Source organism: Paroedura picta, chromosome 15, assembly GCF_049243985.1.
Source record: "Paroedura picta isolate Pp20150507F chromosome 15, Ppicta_v3.0, whole genome shotgun sequence".
Taxonomy (NCBI): domain Eukaryota; kingdom Metazoa; phylum Chordata; class Lepidosauria; order Squamata; family Gekkonidae; genus Paroedura; species Paroedura picta.
This window is the reverse complement of record NC_135383.1, coordinates 18202540-18229568: the sequence shown is the minus strand read 5'-3', so window position 1 is coordinate 18229568 and position 27029 is coordinate 18202540. Positions and strand designations below refer to the sequence as shown.

Below are 27029 nucleotides of genomic sequence, written 5' to 3'. Positions count from 1 at the left end.
AAGGGTCAGGGCTCACCGCCTTTCACGCTAGATTTCTGTGTGCGGGATTTTATTCATTTATTTTTTTAATGGAGAAAAATCCTCCGCCACGTGAGCCTCCCCTTGCAATCTGACATGGTACAGGCTCCTCGTGTCAGTGAGGCTTACCTGAACGCAGAGGAAAGAATGGAGAACGCAGGAAACTGGTGGTTGTCCAACAGAACTTCCCAGCAATTAAAAAAAAACCCAAGTGGAGCCAAAACGGATCATCGGGTTCTGTTGCTACTCCTCGCAAAGCCCAGCCTCCCGCAGCCCGCCCCTCTTGCCGGCTGCCGTCACCCCAACACCTGGCCAAACCCTGGCTCTGCTTCCCAATCAGGGATCAGCTCCTGGCAGGTCCCTCTTCCTCTGCTGCAATGGCTGGGCCCCAAGCAGGGACCCTCAGCGCAGTAGCGACAAAAGGTGATTGCGGGCTTGAGTTACAAGCGCAAAACTGGCGGATCCAAATACTGCCCCTCCCCCAAGCACGAACACCTGGGCTCCCACAGCAATGAGAACTCCTAATAATGCCCAACTGCCCGGGAGAGGAGGAGGAAGTGCTGAAGGCAGAACTGGGAGGAAGGAAATAATGATGGTGAGGCTCTTTGCAAATAGTCATTTCACGCCAAGTCCAAATGAGGGCCTTTCCTTGCATTGATGTGTGTGAGTGGGGCAGAAGGTGAGTGTGTGTTGCGGTTAAGACAGCCTCTGATACGGGAGAACCGGGTTTGATTCCCCACTCTTCCACTTACAGCCAGCTGGCTGGCCTTGGGCCAGTCATGGTTCTCTTAGGGCTGGTCTCTTAGAGCAGTTCTCCTTCCCAGCTTTCCTTTGTACCAGACCAGTGTTAAACCTGGTTCAGTATTCTGTTTCTCACAGTGGCAAATCAATACCTCTGGAGGGCCAACAGCAGGCCTTCATAACAACATCAGAACAGCCCTGATGGATCGGACCAGTGGTCCATCTAGCCTAGCATCCTGTCTCACACAGTGGCCAATCAGTTCCTCTGAAAAGCCAAAAGTAGGGCATAGAAACTGAGGCTTTCATAAGCTGTGTGGGATGCTGTTGAGGTGTATTTTATAGTATAGGTTATGGATTTTAAGGTTTTAACAATGTATTAAATGTTGTAATTTTAAATGGTTGCAAATTGCCATAGGCTGGGAATGGCAGGTTAAAAATCGAATGAATGAATGAATGAATGAATGAATGAATGAACGAACGAACGAACATAAAGAGAGCCCTACTGGATCAGACCAGTGGTCCATCTAGTCCAGCTTCCTGTCTCTCACAGTGTCAAATCAATTCCTCTGGACGGCCAACAACAGGGCGTAGAGGCAGAGATCTCCCCCTGAGTTTGCCTCCTGGCTCTGAGGTTTAGTGCTTTGAACATGGTGGTTTTCCTCAGCAACCATGACCAGCAGCCACAGACATCCTCCAAGACTCTCTAATCATGGCTACGTGCCCCATACTTTCTACAGTGAATAAAGAAGCATCCCCACTAACAAGCTGCCGTGGAGGCTTCCGCATCTCTACCAGGCCGGATTGTCCACCTTTGCTCCAAACCTGCCTTGGTGTGATCTTTCAGGAAATGCCATACCCCAAGCCAATCCAGGAAACTCTGAATTGCCATTCCTCCTCTGCCTCTTTCCCTACCATTTTCTCCTCTGCCTGCAATTTCTACCCTCCCTGCCCTCCATGAATGGCAGGTTTCTTTTTCTGGCTAGACTGTGTTAAAAAAAACAGCAGTCAATGACCACTCCAGTGGTGATGGGAGAGGAATGAGGAGTGCAAGGACACTCCATGGAGGATACTCCACACAGAAAACACTTGGGGAGCAGAACAGAAGAAGAGCTGGGGTTTTTAGCCTCCTCCTCTGAAGGAATCTCAAAGTGGTTTAAAATCGCCATCCCGTCTTCTTCCCACAATAGAAGGCTGAGAGAGTTCTGAGAGAACTGTGACTGGCCCTAGTTCACCCAGCTGGCCTCACATGTCTCAAAACAGCTTACAGTCCTTCCTGTCCTCTCTCACTACGACAGACACCCTGTGAGGCAGATGATGCAGAGAGAGCTCTGAGAGAACTGGGACTGGCCCAAGGACACCCACGCTGGCTGCATGGGGAGGAGCGGAGAATCAAATCTGGTTCTCCAGATTAGAGGTCGCCGCTCGTAAACACACCTCTCTGGCTCTCGCTGCAAGGCAGTGAAAACTGGCTTGGGATGTGTTCCGCACCAAACCACAATGCCCCCTGATGGAGCCACCCCAATCCTGTAGTGATTCCACCGTAGTTCTGCCACCCTCACGCAAGGGGTCCCCGATAGAGTTCCAGCATGCCCACCGCTCAGGGGAGAGGGAAGGGCCACTGCCCCGTTACCTTTGCCAGCTGCCCTCGCCCGGCCTTCACTTCGCAATTGGCCTTCAGCAGCTCCTGCTTGAGCTCGGTGCAGGCCAGCTCCAGACGGTCTTTCTCCGCCCGGGTCGCCTTCAGCATCTCGCGGACCTCCGAGCGGTTTGCGTCGGAGCCCATCGCGTCGATGGCCGCCGCTTTCTGCTTCTCGCTGTCCAGCTGCGACCGGAGAGAGCCGTTCTCGATCTTCAGGCCTTCCAGGGAGAGCCGGCAGTCCTCCAGCGCCTTGGCCACGGTGGCGGCGCCCTGCCGCTCCGTCTCCAGGAGTCCGTTCAGCCTCTCGTTCTCCTCTCTCAGGCCCTTGACGGCCGCCTGGGTGTCCTGATGCTCCCGTTCCAGGCCCCGCAGACTGCTGGTCAGCTGCTGCTGGATGTTCAGCATCTTCTCCCTCTCGAACTGGGCCTTCTCGAGGAGCTCAGCACACTTCTGCTCCAGCTCGTGGACCTTGGCCTCGTGGGCTTTGCCGTCCTCGTTCTTCGAGCGCTCCTGCAGGAGAGCCGCCAGCTTCTCATTCTCCTGGCTCAGCTTCTCGGCCCTCTCCCGGTGCTGGCGGAAAGACGTCTCCAGCAGGGCCTTCTCCTCGGCCAACTTCTCGCTTTCGGCCGTCAGCTCCTGCACCACCTGCTGCTGGTCGGAGAGCTCCTGCAGGGTGGCCTGGAGCTCTTCCGCCGTGCTGTGGTGGTTCTCTTCCATCCGCTGGATCCTCTCGGTGAGGGAGGCCACCGAGAGGTCGCTGGCGTTGTTGGGCGAGCTCCCCGAGGTGGAGCACCTGGAGGTCTTGAAGGGGGTGCTGCTGGAGGAGACGGGCCGGGACGGTACGTCCAGGATGTGCTCGAAGTCGGAGTTGTCGGGCGACAGGGAAGCCTTGGTGACGTCGCTGCTGGAAGACCCGGAATTCCGCAGAGGAGGCCCATTCGCTCGCTGGTAGGTGTCCCCGGTGGGGATCCTGGTGGGGCTTCCAAAGCTGGACTCTTGCGTCGTGGGGGTTGGAAGGCTGCTGTTGCCGCCGCCGCTGCTGGCCGTGTCTGTCGACGGCGACTGCTCGACGTGGCTGAGTTTTTCTTTCAGCAGCCGGTTCTCTTCCCCCAGGCACAGCAGCTCTCTCTGGAAAGCCTTGTTTTTTTCCTGGAGGGCCTTCACGAACGGCTCCAGCTTGGCTGGCGACAAGGGCAAGGCATCTGCGTTGTGGTCCTGGGGGCCGGCCGCGTCGTCGCTCGGCGGTTCCTGGCGCTTCTTCAGCTCGCTGCGGAGCTTGGTGATCTCGGAATCTTTCGTCTTGGCCTCGGCCAGGAGCTCCTTGACCTGAGACTCCAGAACCGCCTTGTCTCCCCCCTCGGCCTCATTCTTGGCCTTGGCGGCAGGGCGCAAGTGCTTGGTGGGCGTCGGCGTCCCCGAGGAAGTCGGGCTGGGCTGAGTCTTCCTGGGCCGCAGGACGGCTTTTTCTCTGGCCACGGCGGCCGTCGGCAGTTCCCGGGGAGCTGGGATGCCGGTCCGCTTCGATGACGGGATGGAGCCTGGCAAAGGGAAGGAGAAGAATCGTTCAGGCATTGAGGGAAGCCAACAAGGGATGCTCGGTTTATGCCTAGTGGGATAGTTCACTCCAAGCCAATTGCTCCATTACGGTCCAAGATCAGCATGCAGACGTGGCCATACAGGGTAGTCTGTGAAGCGCATTGACTTTTGTGACTTATTCTGTAGGGGCTCCAAGACTAAAATGCAGTAATGGTGCAATGCAGAATCAACAGATTCGGAACAGAATCCAGAATCGAAAGGTTCCCATGATAAAAGCACGGAATTAGAACATTTTTGAAATGTCAGCCCTTAGAACCCAATTGGTCAAAATAATCACTGGTCACAGTGTTTTAGTTTTACAAGTCCTCCTGGGCATCATTTTCCTTGCCTCAGCCCCCCTGGCTACTCCCCATTCCCCTTGCACGGCACAGATCTGTTTCTGCCTTAAAAAAACAAAAACTGGGAATTATTAGAAAAGAGCCAGAGTCCAGGAGCACCTTAAAGACAAACAAAACTTGTGGCAAGGTACTAGCTGCACCTGTCTTCAGTGACTCACAAAAACTCCTGTATGGCCTCAAATTTCTGTTAGTCTTTAAGATGCTCCTGGACTCTGGCTCTTTTCTACCTTTACAGATTGATGAACATAGCTGCCCGTCGTGCTCTATCTCCATGCTATCTGTGATAGGGACACAGTGTTTTTAAAAAAGCCTCCAGCTCTTTTTACTACGGACTTCCAAGACGGAAGTGATGCCGTGGCAATCCTGCCGTTCCTGATTTTTTACAAAGCCCTCCAGTGGATGGGGTCCCTGATGCGGACGGCCCAGGCTAGACCTACTTTGTCAGATCTTGGAAGCTAAGCAGTGTTGGCCTTGATCAGCGTTTGCATGGGAGACCACTAAGGAACGCAAGGGTCACAACACAGCGGCAGGCAATGGTAAACCAACACTGAACAGGCCCAGCCTTGAAATCCCCACCAGGGGTCACCATAACCCGCGACTTGAAAGCATTAAGAAAAGTGGATGGGGAAAATGGTAGGCACCAGAGAGGGAGGCTGAGCCACGAAAAGTATAGAGAAATCTGTTTTGTGGATGTTCACGATAAAAATAAAGGCGATGCTTTGATTCTACAATTGGTCGCCTTGGAGGTTGGCAACCCTTCTTTTGCACTTTTAAAAAACACATTACGTGCCATTTGTACACAACCAACACAAAAATGATTTGGGAAAAATCTGGTGATTGGTAACGGTAGGGTGAGGCTTGCCTGGAGTTAAGATCGACTAAAGAAATTGGTTCTGCTGGAGGAAACGGTTGCTCTGGAGAGAGGGTTGTGTGGCGTTCTCCCCCACTGAAGCCACCCCCCCTGCTTAAGCTCCCCTCCCCTCTCCCCAGGCTTTACCCCCCAAATCTCAAGGAATTTCCTAAACCAGACTAGGCAACTGGGAGCCCAGTTCCTCTGGAGCTGGGTGGCCAAACTGTGGCTCTCCAGATGTTCATGGAACACAATTCCCATGAGCCCCTCGAAGGGGCTCATGGGAATTGTAGTCCATGGACATCTGGAAAGCCACAGTTTAGCTACCCCAGCCCTGAAGGGAACAACAGGCATCCTCGGGAGGTGGTGGGTTCTCCATCTTTGGAAATGTTTAAAGAGAGGCTGGGGAGCCATCTGACGGAGAGGCTGATTCTGTGAAGGGGGTGGCAAGTTACAGTGAATGAGCAATAGGGTTGTGAGTGTCCAGCCCTCTGCGAGGGGCGGGGGGTGTTGGACCAGATGACCCAGGAGGTCCCTTCCAACTCTATGATCCTATGAAACCACTATGATACCTCCATGGGTGTGTGTGTCTGGGGCTTCATATTCCTACAGAGCGCCCTCTGCAAATTCTACCTTCCAAAAGATTCGTCCCTCCAAACCTCCTGGAATTTCCCGAAACACAGCTGGCAATCCCAGCCTCTCCTACCTTAGGCCGGAAAAACGCAAAAGGACACCAAAACGCAAATCTGTTAATCCTATCTATTTGCTGTGCAACGCTAGCATACAGTGAAACGCTCGTATTTTATCATATATTCATGACATGTTTTGCACTTGTACTTGTTCACTAATTTTCTCTGGCCAAAGCACTGTACTGAATAAGCTGAACTGAACAACAAAAGCACTTGGCGGTGACAGTGGGGCAGAATTATTCCCCCCCCCGGTCTTCGGACCCCGGAGCCTCGGGGAAATGGCCATTGGTGGTAAAGGCACCAGGCCAAACCATCCCTTCTCCAAAGCAGCAACCCTTTGCCAGCAAAGCCCCGGAGAGGCATCGCTGAGACACTGACAGCCAACAAGGGGGCCTTTGATTCTTTTAATCACATTACGTGCACTTAATTGCATAGCCTGACTATCAATTCCTTCCTGGGAACCCGCGCCACAGATTGCCGGAAATTAAACCATTTGCACTTAAATGGATGGTGGCAGAAGATCTTTAAGGGGGTGGGGGGGACTCCGAGCTCTTAATTCCTGCCATAGATGCTTCTCTCTGCTTAGCACTCTGGAAAGTGCCAGTGTTAGAAAAGACCCAACAAGGAATTTCCTGTGGGAGAGCAGTCTTGCTGAGTTTTAAGGAGGAGAAGAGCTATGTTTTTCTGTACCCTGCTTTTCACTACCCGAAGGAGTCTCAAAGCAGCTGAGAACCGCCTCCCTTTCCTCTCCCCACAACCGACAACCTGTGGGATAGGTGGGGTTGAGAGAGCTCTGAGAGAACTGAGACCCCCCAAGGTCACCCAGCTGGCTGCATGGGGAAGAGTGGGGAACTAAAAAAAAAACCCCACCTGAAAAATGACAGACAACCCCACTCCCCAGGTAAGACTTATTCCACAACGAGAAGGTGGTTTGTATTTAATATATAATTTTAAAACTTTAAACTAATAATTGTTTTATTGCACAACTGTAATTTATTTTATTTGAATATTTTTTAAAAACTGATGTTAATCACTCTGAACCGACTAGGGAAGGGCGGGGTATAAAAATAAAATGAATATTATTACAATAAGTTCGCCACCCGTGACCACTACACCAAGCTGGCTCAAATGCAGTGAGAAGTATACCATAGTTTATTTTTTTTAATTGCTTCTGAAAGCTGCAAGGAGGACAGCAGCCTTCACAGTCGGGTTGCCAGCTCTGGATTGGGAAATACCTGGAGACTTTGGGGGTGGAGCCGGAAGTAGGTGGGATTTGGGGGGGAGGGACCTCTGTGGAATATAATGAATGCTATGGAGTCCCCCCTCAAAATCAGCCGTTTTCTCCAGGGGAACTGATCTGTATCACCTGGAGAGGAACTGTAAAACTGGGGGATCACCATCTCCCACCTGGGGACTGGCATCCTTATTTCAAAGTTGCATCACTGTTGGAGTTAGGGCAGTTGGGCGACTGTCAATACTGAGGGAGGGTCAGCAATTACTGCTCCTCCGGTGAGGACACACAGCCTCTGGGCACACGGGCATAGGAAGCTGTCCAAGGCAGAGCTAATGCTGGTGGGGTGGCTGTGGCAGCTTGTTGCGGCAAACCAGAAGACCGGTGGCAACTTGGTGGTGGTGGGAAGTTATGTCAGGCCACAGCCAACTCGTGGCAACCTCTTGTGGGGTTTTCCAGGCAAGAGGCGTTCAGAGGTGGTTTGCCATTGCCTGCCTCAGCAGAGTGACTTTCAGACTTCCTTAGCAGTCTCCCATCCAGGTGCCAACCAGGACTGACCCTGCTTAGCTTACAAGATCCAACGAGATTGGGAACAGGAGGTTGCTGAATTACTCTAGAAACCCCCTGGGCATAACAGAGATATTGGCTTCTTATCTCACTACACATCCAAAGTCACTCCTTACCTATACCCAGGAACTGAACTTTGTTGGTCTTTTTTTTGAGGGGAGTGGGGTCTGGACTCAATCTCAGTTCTCACGCCTGTTAATTCCTTTATCATATATATATGAGCAATTTGCTGCTATTTACATGTCTTACCATATCTATTATCCCAATCTTAGCTGTATGTATTGCTCAGTTGCTTAAGCATCTTTAATTTAATTCGCCCTTCCTGGCAAGTACCCCCCCAAATCTATACGTAACGTTTAAGGAAATCTGTTTTGATGTAGCTGAAGGAGCATGCATCTGCTCATGTTCCCGGTGGTACCCACAGCTGAGTTTTGTTGGTTTTGCAGGTGCCACTGGACTCAAAGTCTTGTATTTGCATGCTGCCATTCGCAGATCTTGACAACTGCCGTAATCCAATCTCAGCTGTAATTGCCTAGTTACGCATCTAGCTAGCCCTTCCTGGCAGTTAACACCCCTATCCCTCTCAACCTATATGTAATGGTTGAGGAAATTCTGATTCACTATATCTGAAGAAGTGTGCACGGACACAAAAGCTTACACCTGGAATAAACCTTTGTTGGTCTTAAAGGTGCTGCTGGACTCGCACTTTGTATCAGTATGCGATTTTGCACGCCTGAGTTCACTGTCTCAGACACAATCGATTCACCCAAATTCATTCTACATTAAACGTTAGTCTTTCAGGCAGAGATTCATAACCAGAGGTCTACGGGCCCCTGGGGTTATGTAAAAACTACAGAGGGGGTTTGTGACCTTTTCCCTCTTTCCTTAATGGGCTCGGCCACAAGCTTTGGTTTAGAGCCAGTTTGGTGTAGGGGTTAGGAGTGCAGACTTCTAATATGGTGAGCCAGGTTTGAATCTGCGCCCCCCACATGCAACCAGCTCGGTGACCTTGGGCTTGCCACAGCACTGATAGAGCTGTTCTGACCAACCAGTAATACCAGGGCTCTCTCAGCCTCCCCTCCCTCACAGCGGAGAGGAAAGGGGAGGCGACTGTAAGCCGCTTTGAGACTCCTTCGGGTAGAGAAAAGCGGCATAGAAGAACCAACTCTTCTTCTTCTTCTGAAGCCACTTAGGCCTTGGTCTGGCTTGTGCTTGGAAGAGAACTCCTGAAGAACCCCGTTGGGAGTTCCATAATGGGTGAAAAGAGGAGTACCAATATCTATTCACTTAACCAGGCAGAAATACACCAGTAAGAGTTGGTACTTGAAGGGAAGACCACCAAGAATAATGCTGCAGAGGAAGGCGATGGCCGGCCACCTCTGCTTCTCACTCGGCCCGGAAGTCTGGGGGTCACCAGAAGCCAGCAGTGAGTTGACGACGCTTTATGCGTATAAACCAGGAAGAACTTTTGCGTGTCCGAAATGCGTGCAGTCAAGAATGCGATGTGTGGGTTCTCCACGACGGCAGTGTGTTACCCAACTTGCCGACCTGTGAGGGTTTGCATGGCAAATGCACTTCGGATCGCTGGGCCCGGCGGCTGAAGATTCCCCAGAGAACACAGCAGTGGCCAAGCCCTGTATGGAAACGTCCCCCAGAAAAGACAACATGCTATTCTGCACCTTTTCTCGACACTAACAAGTTTGGGAGCCGGCCACAGCAAATGGCGTGGGGGTGCAAAGGCTGGAAGAAAGATCCCCCTCCTCACTGAGCACGTACATGCTGAATGAATTTGGGGGGGGGGGGGGAGGCAATTTTGGACAGTAAGGCTCTGTGTTCTGTTACAGGCGTAATAAAAGGCCGAAGACAAAGGCTGCAGTGTTTGGGAAGGGGGGGGGGAAGGAGAGATAGCAGGCATTTTCTGGCCAGAACACAAGCAGTCCACCCACACCCCGGCTGCATTTCAGCAGCTGCAGCTGGGGAGACTGGAAAGCGGCGGCCGCACCCTGCGTGGCTTTTCCCCACTTCTGAGAGCAGCTGATGGTCTGTGCTGGGAGTCCATGTCCCGCTTGTGCATTGTGGGCTGCTTGAATAAAGGAGGAGAGGAAACCAGCACACCTGGTTAGTCGTCTAGATTTCAGCCTTTCACAATAGCCGGGTCAAATCCATTGGGCCAGAACAAAGGGAAAACTCCGGTCCACTCTGGGTCATCATATATTTGAAGGCTCTTGGCCAAGCCTTCCGACGGCACCTTGGCACCCTTGGGCTTTGGTGTTTCTTTGTGCCAGTTTAACAGTCACGTAGCACTGCCCTGATTTTGCCCAGCTTTACTGCTGCCATTCCTGGTCTGTTTCTTTTAGGACATTCTTATGCAGCCAACAAACATTAAAAACAAAGAGCGTACTCAGTAGGAGAAATTCAGCTTAAGGGAACAGAAAACGGTGCAAATAAATAAAAAGCCCGTGAGTTTGATGTGCACAACGAAGAAACAAAATTAAAACTGGTTTTGTTTTGTGTTAGTGAAAACAGGGCTGTGAAATTTAGGATCATCGCAAGTCTCTTGGCTCCATCTCAAAAAAAGCCCTGGGAACGGCTGTTTGGTAATGGTATTACGAATGCCCATTAGAGATGCACAGGCTCTGCGCTGAAATGGCGATGCCAGGACTGAAAACGGCGCCAACGACAGAAGCTGAGAAAATGGCTGCTTCCCTGTGGGTTTCCATCTTGCCCTGATCTTGGAGGTGGCATGGCCATCCAAGAGCTCCAACCTGGCCAATCCAGAGGCCCCATACTGCCAGCCAATTGCGGGGGCCAATGCTATATGCTCTCTATGCCATTCAGCACCTGAAGGAAGGAGACCCTGCAGTTCATGGTAGCTCACCATCCTCTTTATGGGGAGCAGCATTGTCTCAGTGGTATAGCGTCTGCTTGGCATGTAGAAGGCCCCAGGTTCAATCCCTACTTAAAAAGATAGGTGATAGGACAAACCTCTGCCTGAGACCCTGGAGAGCAGCTGCCAGTCTGAGTAGGCAATATTGAGCTCGATGAACCGAGGGTCAGATTCAGTAGAAGGCAGCTTTCTGCATCCATACATTCAAGAAAGGTCTGTACCTTTCTACCAACATTCTACCAAAAAAGAAAAAAAATCCCTTGGCTGGAGCCATTTTCTCCCCCTGGAGGATGGAGCAACCCCAGCTGCTAACGGAACAGCCCCAGGCACCCTTTGCGGAATGCATGCCCAGGCTGTGACCCCGCTAGCAAATGCTCTGCCAGGAACTGCTGCCAGTGAAGTCCATACCCAAGGGCCCAGTCAAGAGGACCCAATGTTCCCTTCTCAACCACGGATGGCGCCGAAGATGGGTGCAGTGGGAGGGGGGGCCCTTCTTTCTCATTCGGACTGCTGTGACATTATCTTTAAAGGTGGCTTCTTTGCCAGAGAACTCCCGGGATTACCATTCATAGATCCAGGTAAGTATCCATGCTGGTCTGAAGCAGCAGCCCAAACCTGAGTTGTGTTGTAGTCTGGTACTTTAATTATTGTATTTTTTATGTTGATGTAAACCACTTCAAGCTTGCTGGCTGGGAGTGGCAGTGAATAAATGCAATTTTTTTAAAAAAGTGCGGAGTCCAGCAACACCTTTGAGACCCACAAAGTTTGACTCTGGGTATAAGCTCTTCTGTGCAAACACACTTCTTCCGATGTGATTTATTTATCATGGCCCATGCTTCTGCAGGCTACAGAAAGGCTGTGTTGAGTCACACCCTCCAACATTTCAGAGGAAGATAAGGAGAGATGCACAGAGAGATGCAGACAGGTAGCCCTGTTGGTCCAAAGCAACAGGACAAAGTTTGGGTCTTGGGGAAGCACCTTTACGTCCAACAAAGTTTTATTAAATACATTTTATTTGAATAAAACTTTGTTGGTGGGCCAGCCTCTCTAAGACATATTTGCAGCCTTCATTGGTGCGAAAGGGCCTTCTGGGGAGTCAGGGGCGGAAGACGACCCCGCAGCCTGTCATGGGAGCAGACATGCCTTAACACCCCTCCCGCCCCCTTGGCGATGACTCCTGAAGGTCCCTCTGGGGCTGAGCTCAATTACTCATTCATCGAGGACTGACAGCACAAAAGACAGTCTCGGCAGCCCCCTGCCAAGCCCGCTGAATAATACATTGAGGCGCATTCCCCCCACTGCTTGGCAAAGGGATCCAGAGAGGGGAGGGGGGTGGGAGGGATGAGAGAGGAAGAGGCAAGGGGAGGGAGGAGGCAGACAAAGGGAAGGCACAAGAGGCAGAATTGAACCCAAGTTCCCCTGTTGCCTGGCCCTTTCCGTGGCTGGGAGGGGAAGGGCGGGCAGAGTGTTACCCGCAGGCAGAAGCCAACATTTCTGAGCAGCCCACGCTGTGCAACGGAGAGATAGAGAGAAGCATTTCCCCCGATTCGATTCGCGCTCAACGCCCAGCAGGCCACATGAGACAGGAGGGAGTCCGGGGCGGAAGCTGGGCCGCTTGCAGGGGAGATAACTGGCAGGAAGAGGGGACTGCAGGCAGACAGGATGGATCCTGCCCAGTCTGGCAGGCCTCCTTGCACTCCCTTCCTGGCCAGGCCTTTCACTGGTCCTGAAGTCCAAGAGAGTGAAAGGCCAAGAAACGGCCCAGGAGATCCCCGAAGGCCCGTCGTGGGGCGAGGGGATTCTAGCTCCCATAACTGCCCCTCCAACCCCCATCTCTGCCTGCATTCTTCCTTGCAGCCTTTCTATTCCATGTTTCTCTGCCTGGTCTATATCCCTCTTTTCTCCCTCCCTTCCCCAAAGTGGCTGATGTGTTTTATCCTCACAAAAACCCTGTGGCAGAGAGACAGCTTGGTGTGGTGGTTAGGAGTGCGGCCTTCTAATCTGGCATGCCAGGTTCGATTCTGCACTCCTCCACATGCAACCAGCTGGGTGACCTTGGGCTCGCCACAGTGCTGATAAAACTGTTCTGGGCAGTTATATCAGCGCTCTTAGCCTCACCCACACCACAGGGTGTCTGTTGTGGGGAGAGGGATGGGAAGGCGACCTTAAGCCGCTTTGAGCCTCCTTCGGGTAGGGAAAAGCGGCATATAAGAACCAACTCTCCTCCTTCTTCTTAAGCAGCGAGGTAACGTCTGGCCACAGCTCACTCAGCAAGCTTCCATGGCGCAAGTGGGGACTCCAACTGAGGTCTTGCAGCTCCCAGCCTGACCCTTAAACCCCCTCACTAGCTCTCTGTCTGGGTAACTTGGAGTGGGCAAAGAAAGGCCCTGGCACTCTTGACTCCCCTCCAGTGAGGCCCGTTCTTTCTGGCCCACTCGAAACTGCCCTTTGATGCAGGGGGAAGGAGACGATGCACACTTGAGTGCACAAATCCCACTTTCCTCCAGGAGAGGAGGATTCTACTAACCTTGCATTCTCCAGAGTTTCCAGCACAGTTTTTCCAACATTTGACTCCCTGAACCGATCGGCCCACAGTCTCCCACTCCCGGATCCTGTTCCTAACAATAGCAAACCAGGGCTGAATCTGCACTTTGTTTATTCCACTGTAGATCCTGTGGAAATCAGATCGATTTGAACTCGGGTCTTCCTCAATCCCCCACCCCTCTCCCCACTGGAACAGAAAAATGTTCTGCATGTGGTAGGAAAGTTCAGAAGGGGCATTGGGGAGCCAAGCAGAGCAGGAGCCTCTTTCTTTTCTTGAACGGGGAGGGAGGAAAGAGGATTGGAGGCAGCAAAGGAGGGAGGAAAAAAACAAGAGGCTAATCTCTACCAAGAGAAGTTAGGGCTTCTGGTGCTTCTGCCAAGAGAAGTTAGGGCTTCCCCTTTAAGGCAAGCTTGCAGCCTGGGAACGAGGAACTGATGCCTTGGCCAATCAGGGCTTCTCTACTACAGAGGCTCAGCAGCAAGTTTGGAAGCAGCAGAGCTCTGCATAGTTTCTCATGCTAATTTTTCAAATATTGAGGGTTATGTCCACACTAGGATATTGCAGGGAAAAGGTAGGGTCACTCCGGATCAATCCTGCTTTTTGCACAGGGAAAATTTAAATCACCAAAAATAAAAATGGAAATCGTATTCAGTGGAGACAGCAGGGGCCTAATCGACCTGGGATTGGAATGAAAGCTCTATGCAGATTCAGTCCAGGTGATGTGGAAGTGGCCTCCAACTGCAGCCTCCCCCTTAGTCTTCCCAGTGGTCTTCCAAGGCATGCTGCCTCTGAACATGGAGGCTCTACTTAGGCGTTGCCACAGCAGTCATGGAGGGACCTCTCCTCCTCCATCATCTGCTTTGAAAGCCATCAGAGATCTTTTTTGGAAACCTGGTACCCAAGATCCCCCCCCCCTTTTTTTTCTAGCTGATGACGCTGGGAATGCAATTCAAGACCTTCCATAGGGAAAGTACATACTCTGTCACTGAACCACAGCTCCTGATGGTCCAAAGCGGTACGGTCCTCCTCCAGGGCTATACCATATGATATATCCAGCTGCCTTGTTGGGACTAACCGCCGTGGCAGCTCCAGCTCTCAGATGAAGACACCACCAGGTGTCTCTCAGTCTTTGCACACAAGAGAGAGAGAGAGAGACGCAAGCTGTGAAGAAACCACCTCCGTAGCCAGGAGCAAGTCTATTTGCGGAGGAATTAGTCACACAGCCAACACCCGGCTGAAACTGGTAAACCACGGCGAGTCTGCTGTCTCCCCAGGCAGGTATGAAAAAACACCGGGACGCGACAGACACTGCTGACTCTGCAAAGGGGATAGTGTAAACTTGGAGAGGGGCAGCGACTACCTTCGTGGGCACCTTCTAGGTGCGTTTCTGACTGCCTCCGGATCTCATTATTGGACAAAGACACTTGGCCCAGATGATAGTATAGTTTGAGGATTTGGTTGATAGATGAAGACACAGAAGCCTCTCAAAACCTCCATGCCTGGCCATCCAATTCTGTTGGTTTCTGGAGATATAGGAGGATGGGGGGCAGCTGCTGGGGCATCACCTGGACAGGGTGTGCAGGACATGTACCATGAAATCATATGATGTTCCCTTTCCCATGTGTAATAATTATACGCTGTGCAAGCGACATAAAACAAACCAGGCTGTAGCAAAAGGGAAATTCCGCAACCTGTATAAATTCTGCAAATAGCAGCATCTCCCTTCTTGACATAATTTATTCAGGCCATAATTACGGTTTTGCATATTTCTCCTCTGCTAGTCGAGGCATTGCAGTTCTGCCCTGTAGCTTCAGAAAAGCTTATCTAGCCCAGGCATTTTCAGCCATCAGTGAGGTCTAGGAGCTTGCTTGACAAATGGAAAAAGAAACCAATGCCAAGGTTTTTAGGGAATTGCAGCCAGCTCACAGTATCACAGTTGTTGTGGTGCAGACGAAATACAGACCACATCTTGGACAATTGCGTACCTCTGTCTGCACAAAGCGGGAAGGAATGGGGGACAAAGATGACCTAGAGCAGCCATTCTCAGCCTCGTGTTGGCTCATCCCTACGCAGTAGGCTGGCCGTTTCAAGAAGTGTTGGTACTTATATGGCGCTTTTCTTTACCCGAAGGAGTCTCAAAATGGCTGACAATCCCCTTCCCTTTCCTCTCCCCAGACACCCTGAGAGGGATGTGAGGCTGAGAGAGCCCAGATATTACTGAAGGAGAAGAAGAGTTGGTTCTTATATGCTGTTTTTCTGTACCTAAAGGAGTCTCAAAGCGGCTTACATTCACCTTCCCTTTCCTCTCCCCACAACAGACACCCTGTGAGGGAGGTGAGGCTGAGGGAGCCCTGATATTACTGAAGAAGAAGAGTTGTTTCAGCCCTGATTAATATTTGGATGGGAGACCGCTAATGGAAAACCTGGGCTGCTATTCAGAGCCAAGTAGGGTAGGTCCCCAGTTCCTACTTGAGAAATACCTATGACTGGACCAAGGGGTGGAGCCTGAGGAGGGTGGCATTTGGGGATGGGGCAGAACCTGAGGAGGATGGGGTTTGGGGAGGGGAGGGGCTTTAATGGAGTATGCTGCCACGAAGTTCACCTTCCAAAACAGCCACTGCCTCCAGGTGAACTGACCTCTGTGGCCTGGAGATCATCAGTTGTAATAACAGATCTCCAGCCGCCACCTGGAAGTTGGCAAGCCTAGAGGCAGCCAATGGCAAACTATCTCTGAATGCTTCTTGCTTCGAAACCTCCCTCCCCTCCAACGCTACGGGATCGCTGTATGTCGAGTGCAACTCCATGGCCCTTTCCACAACCGTCATCGGGGTACAAAAGCGACAACTCTCTCTCTCGCTTGGTCCTCACAGGTACAGCGCCTCTGAACATGGAGGCTCCTTCCAGCCACCTGTCTCAAAACAGCTGAGGTGTGCAGCGGGGTGCCCTAAAGGCAGGGCCGCTGGGCTCCCCTTCGGGCCAGGCGCCAGGAAAGAGATTCCTCCGTAAGCAGGCTACAACCACCGAGGACTCTCCCTGGGAAGGAATGAGACCCGGAGGGTGGCAGCGGCAGCAGCAGCTGAGAGACAGGGCTTTTCAGCAGAGCTCCTCCAAAGGTGATGCAATCGCCGCCAGATAAGCATCTCCCTCTGACAGTCAGCCCTTATCTGAAAAGAAGGCTCAGAACCAGAGTTCCCTCTAAGCGGAGAATGTGACACAGGAAGCCCCCCTCAGCAGATGCCTGGAGCCACCCAGGCCCTTTGGCCCTTTTAAGATTACAGCGGTTCCGTTCTGCTCAGGATCTGGACTGCTCCGCTGGGGGGGTGTGTGTGTGTGAGAGAGAGAGAACATTGCTCCAAAATCCCTAAATGTTTAAGAGCCATAAAAGACATCCCAATCAGGCAGCTGCAGGAAGCAGAGATGGTCTCATACCCTGCTTTTTATTACCCGAGTCTCAAGGCAGCTTACAGTTGCCATCCCTTCCTCTCCGAAAGAAATACTTCGTGAGGAAGGTGGGGCTGAGAGCTCTGAGAGAACTGGGACCGGCCCAAGGTCACCCAGCTGGCATCATGTGAGACAGAGCCCCAAAGCGGAAGAAGGGCCCGGGCTGCCAGAGACCTCGGATGAAGGACTAACTTTTGGACTGCTCCCCTGTGGCCTTTAAGGCTCCCTGCAAACAAAACTCTGCCAGGCAGAAAGGTCTGGTTCACACATGCAGAAGAATGTGCCGGCGCAGGGGGTAGATTCCAGCATTGTATGTTCTTTCCCACAAACATTCTTCTTGCAAACACAAAACTAGCCAAGAGGAAGAAAGGCTCCCCTCTCTTTGCTTGCTGTGCAGGTGTTCTTGCCACAAGTTGCATTGGGTTGTTGTTTTTTTTATAACACCCCCCCGCAAACACTCTGAAGTAGTACAGTCTGATTGATCTCACACAAACACACCCAGCGTGAACCAGGCCCAAGTCCAAATCCTTACAGCTGAAATGCGTGCCACCCTCTCCTATCTGCCTAACGCCAGCTTGCTCAATGCAAGGTCCTTGGGGCCCGGACCTGTCCCTTCATGGGTCCCTCTGGGATACCCTTGCCATACGCATCAACAGCATACAATATAAATCATTAGCAATAGAAATCTTAATCAACACTGAAGTTGTTGTTGTTTAGAACCCCTGTTGGGTTGTTATTGTTGTATACTGACTATGTTGTCTCGTTCCATGTATCCCCTATGATGTTGTATGTAAACCGCCCTGAGCCATATGGAAGGGCGGTATAGAAATCAAATCAAATAATAATATAGAAGAAGAAGAGTTGGTTCTTATATGCCGCTTTTCCCTACCCGAAGGAGGCTCAAAGCGGCTTACAGTCGCCTTCCCATTCCTCTCCCCACAACAGACACCCTGTGGGGTGGGTGAGGCTGAGAGAGCCCTGATATCACTGCCCGGTCAGAACAGTTTTATCAGAGCCATGGCGAGCCCAAGGTCACCCAGCTGGTTGCATGTAGGGGAGTGCAGAATCGAACCTGGCATGCCAGATTAGAAGTCCACACTCCTAACCACTACACCAAACTGGCTCTCCCCAGCATTTCACATACATCCACTTAGCAGCACTGCATGGCAGGCCAATATTACTATGCACAAGCAGCAGACAAGGGAGAGGATGAGGAAAGAACTAAATGTCAGCTGGGGAGTTCACCAAGCTCGTGGCTCCCCACCCCAGCTGCCACATCATAGAATCATAGAACCATAGAATTGGAAGAGGGCCATACAGGCCATCTAGTCCAACCCCCTGCTCAATGCAGGATCAGCCCAAAGCATCCTAAAGCAAACATCCCTTTCGACTTCCCCACGGTCAAGATTTTACTTGAGATTTTCATCCCTGGCACTTCCAAAAGCCCCGCTTCCATTTCACGTCTCCCTTGTGCAAACCGAGCTCGCACGCCTTTGCTTCTGAGCCAACTTCTCTGTCCTCACACGCTACCGCACCTGTTCAATTTAGCCTTTTAAAACACTTCTTGGGGTGTCATTTTTGCTTCGTGACATTTAAATGCTGCAGACGAAGGAAATTCACTGGGCACAACCTCCTTAGAGAGAAACAAAGAGGGTCACGGAGACAACATACGAAAGCAAAACAGATTGGTTTCTTGGAACCTTGGCGGGAGAGGGGGAGGAAACCACATCAGGGTGACACAGAACTCCTGGAAATTATAAAAAAAAGGAGAAGCAGACAGCCCCTTGAGAAGAGGAGCCATAAACAAATAAATATTTTTTATTTGTATACCGTCCTATCGTTGGCATAGGGTGGCTGTAAAGCCGTGACTTCTTCAGGACGGTTAACAACACTGAAAACCAATTCTATCAGAATCAGCACCATCCCACTTAAAATGTTATTGGTACTTCTGACGACATGCCAGCCCTACGATTGGCCCTCAAAGAAGCTGGCATGCCTTTGTGAAGCCCCTGGCCCTCACTGGGAGATATCTCCCCATTAAGGTGATGGCCCTCCCCGAATAAGGGAGAATTAGAGGGCTGCTGCATCGTCTAAAGGCGCTTCAGCCTGGGAATGAGCCGCTGCCAGGTGAAGTCGGGAGCTGGACGTGGCTGTCCAGCCATGCTCTGCTGCACCCCACCACACACATGCCCTGCTTCCCCCCCCTTGCCTCAGGGAGGGTTGTAATGGCCGTCCACACTTGCACTGGAGGGCAACCCTACAATTTCCAGCACTCCTTACCACCAGAAGGGCAAGGATAGCAAACCAGCCCCATGCACCACCAGCCCCGCTACTTTCCCTCCTACACTCACCGGGCAAGCCAAGCACGCACTCAGCACCAGCCTCCTGGTGCTCTTCCCCCAACCCCCTCCTCCCGGGACATCGGAGGAGGAGGTAGGAGGCCAAGTGCATGCTCTGCAGACCCCGGTGATTTTGCCCTCCTCCTGCACACCAGAAAAGGCAGTGGAAGTCCAAGCACACACTCCATGCTGGCCCTGCCACTCTTGCCCCCTCCTGGGCACCAGAGGAGAGAGTGTGATGCTGAGTGGCCCTACTCCGCCCATCCCTCGCTGGCCTCCTAGACATCAGGGGAGCTGGGCTTTTTAAAAAACGGGCTCCAGTACTAGTGAATAATCATAAATATAAAAACTGCCTCCTATTTACAATTTATTTGCAAGCCCTGTGAGCATTGAGCACAGTTCAGAGGGGTTTCCTGTCTGCGGATGAGTCGAGTAGAGGGGCCGGCATCTCATGGGGTCATTGCTGGGTCTTGTCCACAGCCCTTTTTGTCGGCCAGCCAGAACTCTAAGACCCTGGAGGACCCTTCAAGCAGTGTGTTCCGCCTGGCTGGGGCCAGAAAAACCCTGTGTCTTATGAGGCCAGTCTTACCACTCTAGGGCCTGGAGCCCTGAACAGATTCAGACTGCCTGATCTTAAGGTGGGGGATGGGGGGATGGGAAGGAGGAAGCCCTGAAGAACTCATGGGAGTCAGATCTGCAGGCAAAACCACCATGGTGACCCTGCATACAGAGCTACTGAATCCCTTGGTCTGCCAAGCCACCCTCTGTAAGGAGGTTCAAAGGACACCGGGTTTACCCTGCAGCTGAGCTCTGGAAGTCAGCAAACAAAGGCTGACCAGAAGACGGAGTTTCCAAGGAGCTGGGTAAATAAAACGCGGTGAAACCTGACCTTGCTGGGTTCTATGCAAAAATCCACTGGGCCGTCAAATTCACACAGTGGAAGGTAGATGTAAGAACCTGACGGGCAATCAAACCTTCGCCAGCCAGCTTTGTCCACATGGCGCTTGTCTTATTTCAGCTGGCAACAGCGGACTCTTTATTCTGGCATGTAGGGACCGATGGTGAAGCAGAACTTTTATGGATCTGGGGAGGGGGGCCAACTTTTAATGGTCCAGGGCGTCCAGGTGAGTCTCGGAGCAACACCTGTCCTGGCTGAGCCTGACAAAGCAAGAACTGGAGCAGAAATCTTTTGCACCTGGTGTCACCCATTTTAACGTTTTGACATCAGCATTAGGTAGCTTGCTGCTCAGGGAAAGCCCTGCCCCAAGGTGGTGGGGATGCTGGAGCCCAGGCATAGACCCTGCTAGGCTGGTGACATCTGGAAGTTGATCCAACCCTGAGAAAATCACCTTGAGGGCTAGGCTGGTGGTGGCAGAGGCTCTTCCCCTATCCCTGGCTTTGCCCAGCACGAGTTCAGCCTCCTAGGAAACCAGAGATTAATTATTATCCATGCTCTCTGCTGGAGCAGGCCCCATAGCAGCAGTGACATCAGTCCTCCAAGGGAGGGGGGACAGGTTAGCTGTGTGCTTCTTGCAATCCCAGGATACAGTACCTGATTAAAGCTTGCAATCCTAGGAAAACCTTTCCTTCCCCAAGAAATGGTTGTGGCTCCAGGAAATATCCCCTTGAGTTTCCACACCATCAAGAACCAGAACCTGGAGCAGTACCATGTATAGAGGGGCCGGCTTGGAACACTGGGTCTCGTCATGGAGTTGGATGGGACAGAAGAACATCAAAGGTGCCAGGCTGGATCAGTGGTGTGACTAGTTCAGTATCTTGACTTACTTTTACTTCTTTACACAGAGCGTGATTCAAATGTAGAATCTGCTGCCAGAGGAGACAGTGATAGCCACAGAAACAAGCAGCTTTAAAAAGGGAATTAGAAAGTTTCGTAGGTCTACCAATGGTGACTAGTCATGGTGACTGAGGGGAATCTCCACGTTCAGAGGCACTAAGCTTAGCAATCCCAGAGCCAGGAAACCACCTCTATTTCCTGCTGTGGGCCTCCAGAGGAACTGGTTGACCACTGTGTGAGGCAGGATGCTGAATAAGATGGACCTATGTTCTGATCCAGCAGGGCTCTTCGGATGTACTTAGGAAGGCCTTGGCTTCTATGCCCTGTGGTTGACCCTCCAGAGAAACTATTTGGCCACCCGGTGAGGCAGTATGCTGGACAAAATGCACCATAGGTCAGATCCAGCAGGGCTCTTCTGATGTTCTTATGAAGGCCTCAGCCTCTATGCCCTGTGGTTGGCTTCCAGAGCAACTGTCTGGCCACTGTGTGAGACAAGATGCTGGATTGGATGGACCTCTGGTCTGATCCAGCAGGGCTCTTCGGACGTTCTTATCAGGGTAAGGCCTTGGCCTCCATGCCCCGTTGTTGGCCCTCCAAAGGAACTGGTTGGCCCCTGTGTGAGACAGAAGGCTGGACAATTTTTCTGAGCCAGCAGGGCTCTTCTTATGATCTTCTGTTCCGGCCATAAAGGACGGGGAGGCAAGTATTATTTGACATAAGCATCTCTGAGAACATGCCAACTATTTAATTTTTTTACTCCATGCCCTCACCCTTCCTCAAAGGGGCTTCTCCTTTCCCCCACCTTCACAGCAAGCATGGGAGGCAAACTAAACAAGGAGCTTGTGAGTGGCCCAAGTTCTCCCAGCCAGCTTCATGGCAGAGCAGGGACTTGTACCCAAGTTGGCCAGGTTATCCTACGATGCTCTAATCATGACAGCAACAGCATGCTTTACTTCCGGGTAATAACAATCCAGCATGCCACACACACACTCCAACTAGTGATGCCAGAAGTCGGATCTGGGGATCCCCTGTTTTTACAGCTCATCTCCAGGTTACAGAGATCAGTTCCCCCGGAGAAAGTGGATGCTTGGGAGGGTGGGCTCCATAGCATTATACATCACTGAGGTCTCCCCCTGCTCCAAATCCCACCCATTCAGCTCCACCCCACCCCCAGTCTCCAGGGATTTCCCAACCTAGGGCTGGTAACCCTGTCCCCATGCCTTATCAATGATTTATATACAACTTTTCCTTTCCCAAATAACATTTGTTTTCTAGTTAAATGGCCTATTCATTCTCTCCGAGGTGCCTTCCTTATTACCCGAGGGTTCCAGATGGGAAAGCTCAAGCCCTCAAGTAGGCACCTGAGGCAGAATTAAATTTAATCAACCTATTTCCGGGGGTGGGAGAGGGGAGCCCAGTCAGCTGGAAGTAGGAAGCACTTTCTTTAAAACGTAGCAGGAAATCGTAGCAGGCCCCATCGCGCTTTAGGATTTACAACCCCTAATAAAATGGCAGTTGAGTTTCCAAATTGCATCAGAAGCCAAACACGGATCGATCCCCGGCCTTCCCTCCGGGCCTCCTCTCCTGCTGAACGGCTCAATACCATGCTGTGAGTGGGATGTGGATTGCAGGAGTGGGGGTCTCACTTTAGAGCCTCAGGGGAGCAGTGATGTGGCTGATGGGAAACAGACAGGCAGGCAGAGGGCCCGGCCTGGAGGCACGCAAGCCCTGGCCTTTGAAGGTCGCCTCGGCTGCACAGTTCACCCTTCCACAAACTTCCGGTGGCTGAATGAGAACTGGAGGCCAGCACGCCCAGAGAAAGCAGCCACGATGCTGCCCCTTGGTAGTTCCGACGTGGGTGGCTGCATGGGTCTGCAGGAAAAGAGCAAGAGGTCCAAGGCGTCTTTTAAGACTCAGCTCTCGCTCACTACCCCCTGAGATTCAGCAGCACTTCTGGGCATGCCTTCACACTGAGAAGGAAATTCAGAACCGTGATTTATGCAGAGATGCAATGGGCAGCCTTGCTTAAAGGAAGGGGTAGCATTCCCTGCTGCCCTGGGAATGAGTGAATGATCCATTCCCCGTCACAAAGACTGGAAACAGGCAAGTAAATCGTGCAGGGATACAGCGGGTAGCCTCCATGGCCAAAGTAGTCTGGACTCTCAGGAAGCTTTAATCAGGCACTCCTGGCACATAGTCTGGGAAGCAGAGAGGAAAACAACCAGCAGCACATTTCAGGGAACGCAACCTTGAAGAGCTGGTATCTGCTGGTGGGTAAAGAGCAACATTTTGGAGAACAGAAAGCCAGGGCGTGGGAGCCCTAGCAAGGTTCCTGTCGGCCTAGCTGTGGGCTCATGGGAAGAGATCAGCAAACCCCCTCCTTCACCTCGTCACTTTAGAACAGTTTCGACCCAAAAGTATCAGAGGCCTGGCTCAGTAACGCTATGAGGAGAGGGGGAAGCACACACATCCATTTTCTCTAGCAGTGGCCAATTAAGGAAGCTCAGGGACACAACATTTTTGTCCCTCTAAACACAGGCGCACTCGACTGCTGTTGATGTTCATAGAATCATAGAGTAAGAAGGGACCTCATGGGACATCTAGTCCAACCCCCTGCACTATGCAGGACACTCACAACCCTATCGGTCATCCACTGTAACCTGCCACCCCCTTGAGCCTTCACAGAATCAGCCTCTCCGTCAGATGGCTCTCCCGCCTCTGTTTAAAAATGTCCAAAGATGGAGGACCTACCACCTCCCATGTTAATAGCCATTAAAGACCTGTACAGAAAGCCAGTGTGGCACAGTGGTTAGAGGGTCAGGAGGGAGATCAGGGGGTTGCAAATCCCTCCTCAGCCATAAAGTTTGCTCCGTAGAAGAGGAAAAGCTGGGGGGGGGGGGGATGTGTTAAACTCCACTCAAAAGCTGGGGGGGGGGTTATACTCCTCCCAAAGAGGCTTACAAACATCTTTCCCTCTCCCCACAACAGATGCCCTGTGAGGTAGGTGGAGCTCTCAGAGCTTTAACAGAACTGCTCTGTGAGAACAGCTCTAACAGAACTGGGACTAGCCCGAAGTCACCCAGCTGGCTGCATGTGAAAGAGGAATGGGGAATCAAACCTGGCCCACATTAGAGTTCGCTGCTCTTCAGCCACTACAGCACGCTGGTCACTCTCACACTCTCACTCACTTGGATGCCGGGAGGCCACAATCACGAACCACGGAGGCCACCCAGTCTCCCAGGGAAGAACGGAATACAAGTGGAACTGCTAGGCTGGCTCTGCGCGGATTTGCCTAATTCTTTCTTGCAGCCGCAAGCGCGTCTGACAGGACTGTCTGGAGCACAGTCACACCAAGGGATTTAGAAGGGTGTAACTCTGCCCAGGCTAGCCAGATCTGGCTCGTGTCGGGATGGGAGACCACCAAAGAAGTCCGGGATCAGGGCGCAGAGGCAGGCAATGTCAAACCCACCCCTGAACGTGCCTTGCCTTGAAAACCCTACAGCAGGGGTGGCTCTCCAGATGTCCATGGACTACAATTACCATAAGCCTGTGCCTTTGTCCATTCTGGCATGGGCTCATGGTAATTGTAGTCCATTGACATCTGGAGAGCCGCTGTTTGGCCACCCCTGCCCTATGGGGTAAGCAGAAGGTACTTTCCACTCCCGGCTCTGCTTAGGACGGCACTCTCTCTTGCTCCATCCTTGGGCAATTTATTTATTTTTTATATATATATTCATATTTATATGTAACATTTTCATGGGAGGACAGAGAATTTCACAAGGTATCTGGATTCTTGCAGACGAATCCTCTGGGCGGGGCGGGGGGAGAATGGGGCGGATCGTCCATCCCCACATTTTGGCAGTCCCTGTGCCTGGGCAACACTACTCCAGAGCAGACCAGATCAAACCAAACCAAACCTTGGCTGCCCGTGAGCCTTCAGGAGTCGGAGGAAAAGTTCTTTCTAGCTTGCAGGCTCCTCCTGTATCCCCCCCCCCCATTCACAACCTTGCCAAGCTTCCTCTCTGTCCTCCTAGATTAGGGTGAAACGGTGGAGCTTTGGGGAGGAAAAGGCCCCATAGCCAGATGTTCAGGGGTCGTGCCGTCTCTCCCTCTCTCTCCCCCCCTCCCCCTGCACGGTCCACTCTTCTCCCCCTCCCCTCTGGCTCTACCCTGCGGCTCACGTGGTCCGGATATTAGTAGGAATCTAATTAGCAGGATGAGGCTGACTCTGCAGCAGGTCTTGCTGCGATCCCAGTTGGGTGCCACTGACCCCCCTCCCAAAGAAACGAGATCTGCAACAGCATCCAGCATCCAGCATCCGTCCCTTCTGTCTCGGCCACCGAATTTTTCCCCCTAGGATCAGCAAAACAAAAAACCTGCAGCTTCCAAAGACAAGAGTCGGGACTTGCAAAAATGCCCCCTAGCAGGCGTGTCAATTCGCACTCTGTGCATCCTGTGAGCCCATCTCTGAGGCTGGGAATGGAGCCGGATTCCACCCACAGGCTGCAAGGTCAACTTAGTCAGAGGGTTTGGGAAGAGACAACTCATCTATCCCAATTCCTTACCCCCCCCCCCAGGTGCGGTACAGCAGCTGAGAGGCCCTGTCAGCAATGTAGGGGTAATAAATATTATACTGACCCTACCTTGCAGGGATGATGTCAAGGGTACAGGACAACATGCATTTGCATAGAAGGAACAGAACAGGCTTCATCCAAGAGGCAGTAGGTTCTCTTTCTTTGGAAGTTTTTAAGCAGAGGCCAGACAGTCATCTGCCAGAAATGCTGATTTTATGATTGTGAGTAGGTGGGCAGGAAGGGATGTGCCAGTGTCTGTCTCTTGTGGCCCTTTCTTGCATACCCTGGGAATTGCTGATCGCCACTGTGGGATGGTAGATGAATTCCCTCCTGGCCAGGCTGGCTTCTGCAGATTTTTGGAGGTGGGGTGATCATTTGGGAATGAAAATGGGGTTTTGAGCTCCTGCATTGCGCAGGGAGTTGGACTAGATGACCCTGAAGGACCCTTCCAACTCTATGATCCTATAATTCTAAGAAGAGTTGGTTTTTATACCCCGCTTTTCACTGCTCAGAGTCTCAAAGTGGCTTACAATCACCTTCCCTTCCTCTCCCCACAACAAACGGCCTGTGAGGTTGGTGGAGCCAAGAGAGCTCTGACAGGACTGCTCTGTGAGAACAGCCCTATCAGGGCTGTGAGTAGCCCAAAGTAACCCAGCTGGCTGGATGTGGAGGAGTGGGGAATCAAACCCGGCTTGTGAGTTTAGAAGCTGCTGCTTTTAACCACTCCACCAAGCTGGCTCTGTGATTATACATCATTGGACCTATTCCAGTAAGGATAAACTGACCCAAAGGGACCTTTCTCAAGCTCACACGTATACGGCATGGGGTTACGGTTCAGGTTCAGGCCTGGACGAGTCATTTTCACAGCCGCAATATGCAACGCTGATCTCTTGGAAAGGATAACACACGGACACTGGTTTGCCTTCTCAAAACGCCTTGCGTTTGCTTACTGCCTGTGAGCGGAGGGAATGCACTCTGCACATGTTTGGAAAGAAGCATTCAAAGTACCCCTTCATTCAGTGGACAGGTTACTTGCGGTACAAACTGACCCAAGATGTCATAGTGATGGCTGCTGGCTTGGATAGCTTCAGAGGGAAGAGGAGGAGACCACCAGGGTCAACCGACCTTGATGGCCAGCTGAAACCCCCAACTGCCAGCCGCTAGGGATCCTAACAGGAGAATGGAGAATGCTTAAGCCTCTGTACCTCAGCCAGTTTCCCAGGTGCTGGAAGAGACAGATCCTGCTGGACTGGATCCAACACCACCACTCTTAAGGTCTTGGGACAAGGTCTGGGGCTTAACCACATGAAGCTGCCTCCTGCCCCCACCTCCCCCGTAGTTCTACCCCAGACAGGCAGCTCCTGACTCACACGCCCAAGAGGCCGGATTCTGCAGTCATATCCTGCAATAAAGCAGCTCGTGAACTTCTGCTGACTTGCACGGACCGGGCGGGGCAGGAGAAGCCCCTCCAGCAGGCACAAGAAGAGCTTCTAAGGATGCGTTGGCCCCATGCGTTGGCTTGCTGGGAATGTAACAGAGAAAGACATCCCCAGTGTTCCACGGGTGAGAAGAAGACCTGTTTTTTAATACCCTGCTTTTCACCATGCACAGGAGTCTCAAAGTGGCTTCCAAATGTCTTTCCCTTCCTCTCCCCACAACAGACACCCTGTGAGGGAGGTGAGGCTGAGAGAGCTCTGAGAGAACTGCTCTGTGAGAATAGCTCAAAGAAAACTGAGACTGCCCCAAGGTCACCCTGCTGGCTGCATGCAGAGGAGCGAG

The 27029-nt window shown here is 51.9% G+C and overlaps 1 protein-coding gene across 4 annotated transcripts in view; it reads right to left on the bottom strand.

Moving 5' to 3' along the window:
- The window catches only part of SPECC1 (sperm antigen with calponin homology and coiled-coil domains 1), a 125930-nt gene that overhangs the window by 54309 nt on the left and 44592 nt on the right, over window positions 1-27029 (bottom strand). For all 4 annotated transcript variants that reach the window (XM_077311825.1, XM_077311827.1, XM_077311824.1 and 1 more), the window contains one exon: window positions 2390-3936. In XM_077311825.1, the coding sequence (XP_077167940.1) occupies window positions 2390-3936 (1547 nt within the window). The remainder of the gene's footprint in view (window positions 1-2389; window positions 3937-27029) is intronic.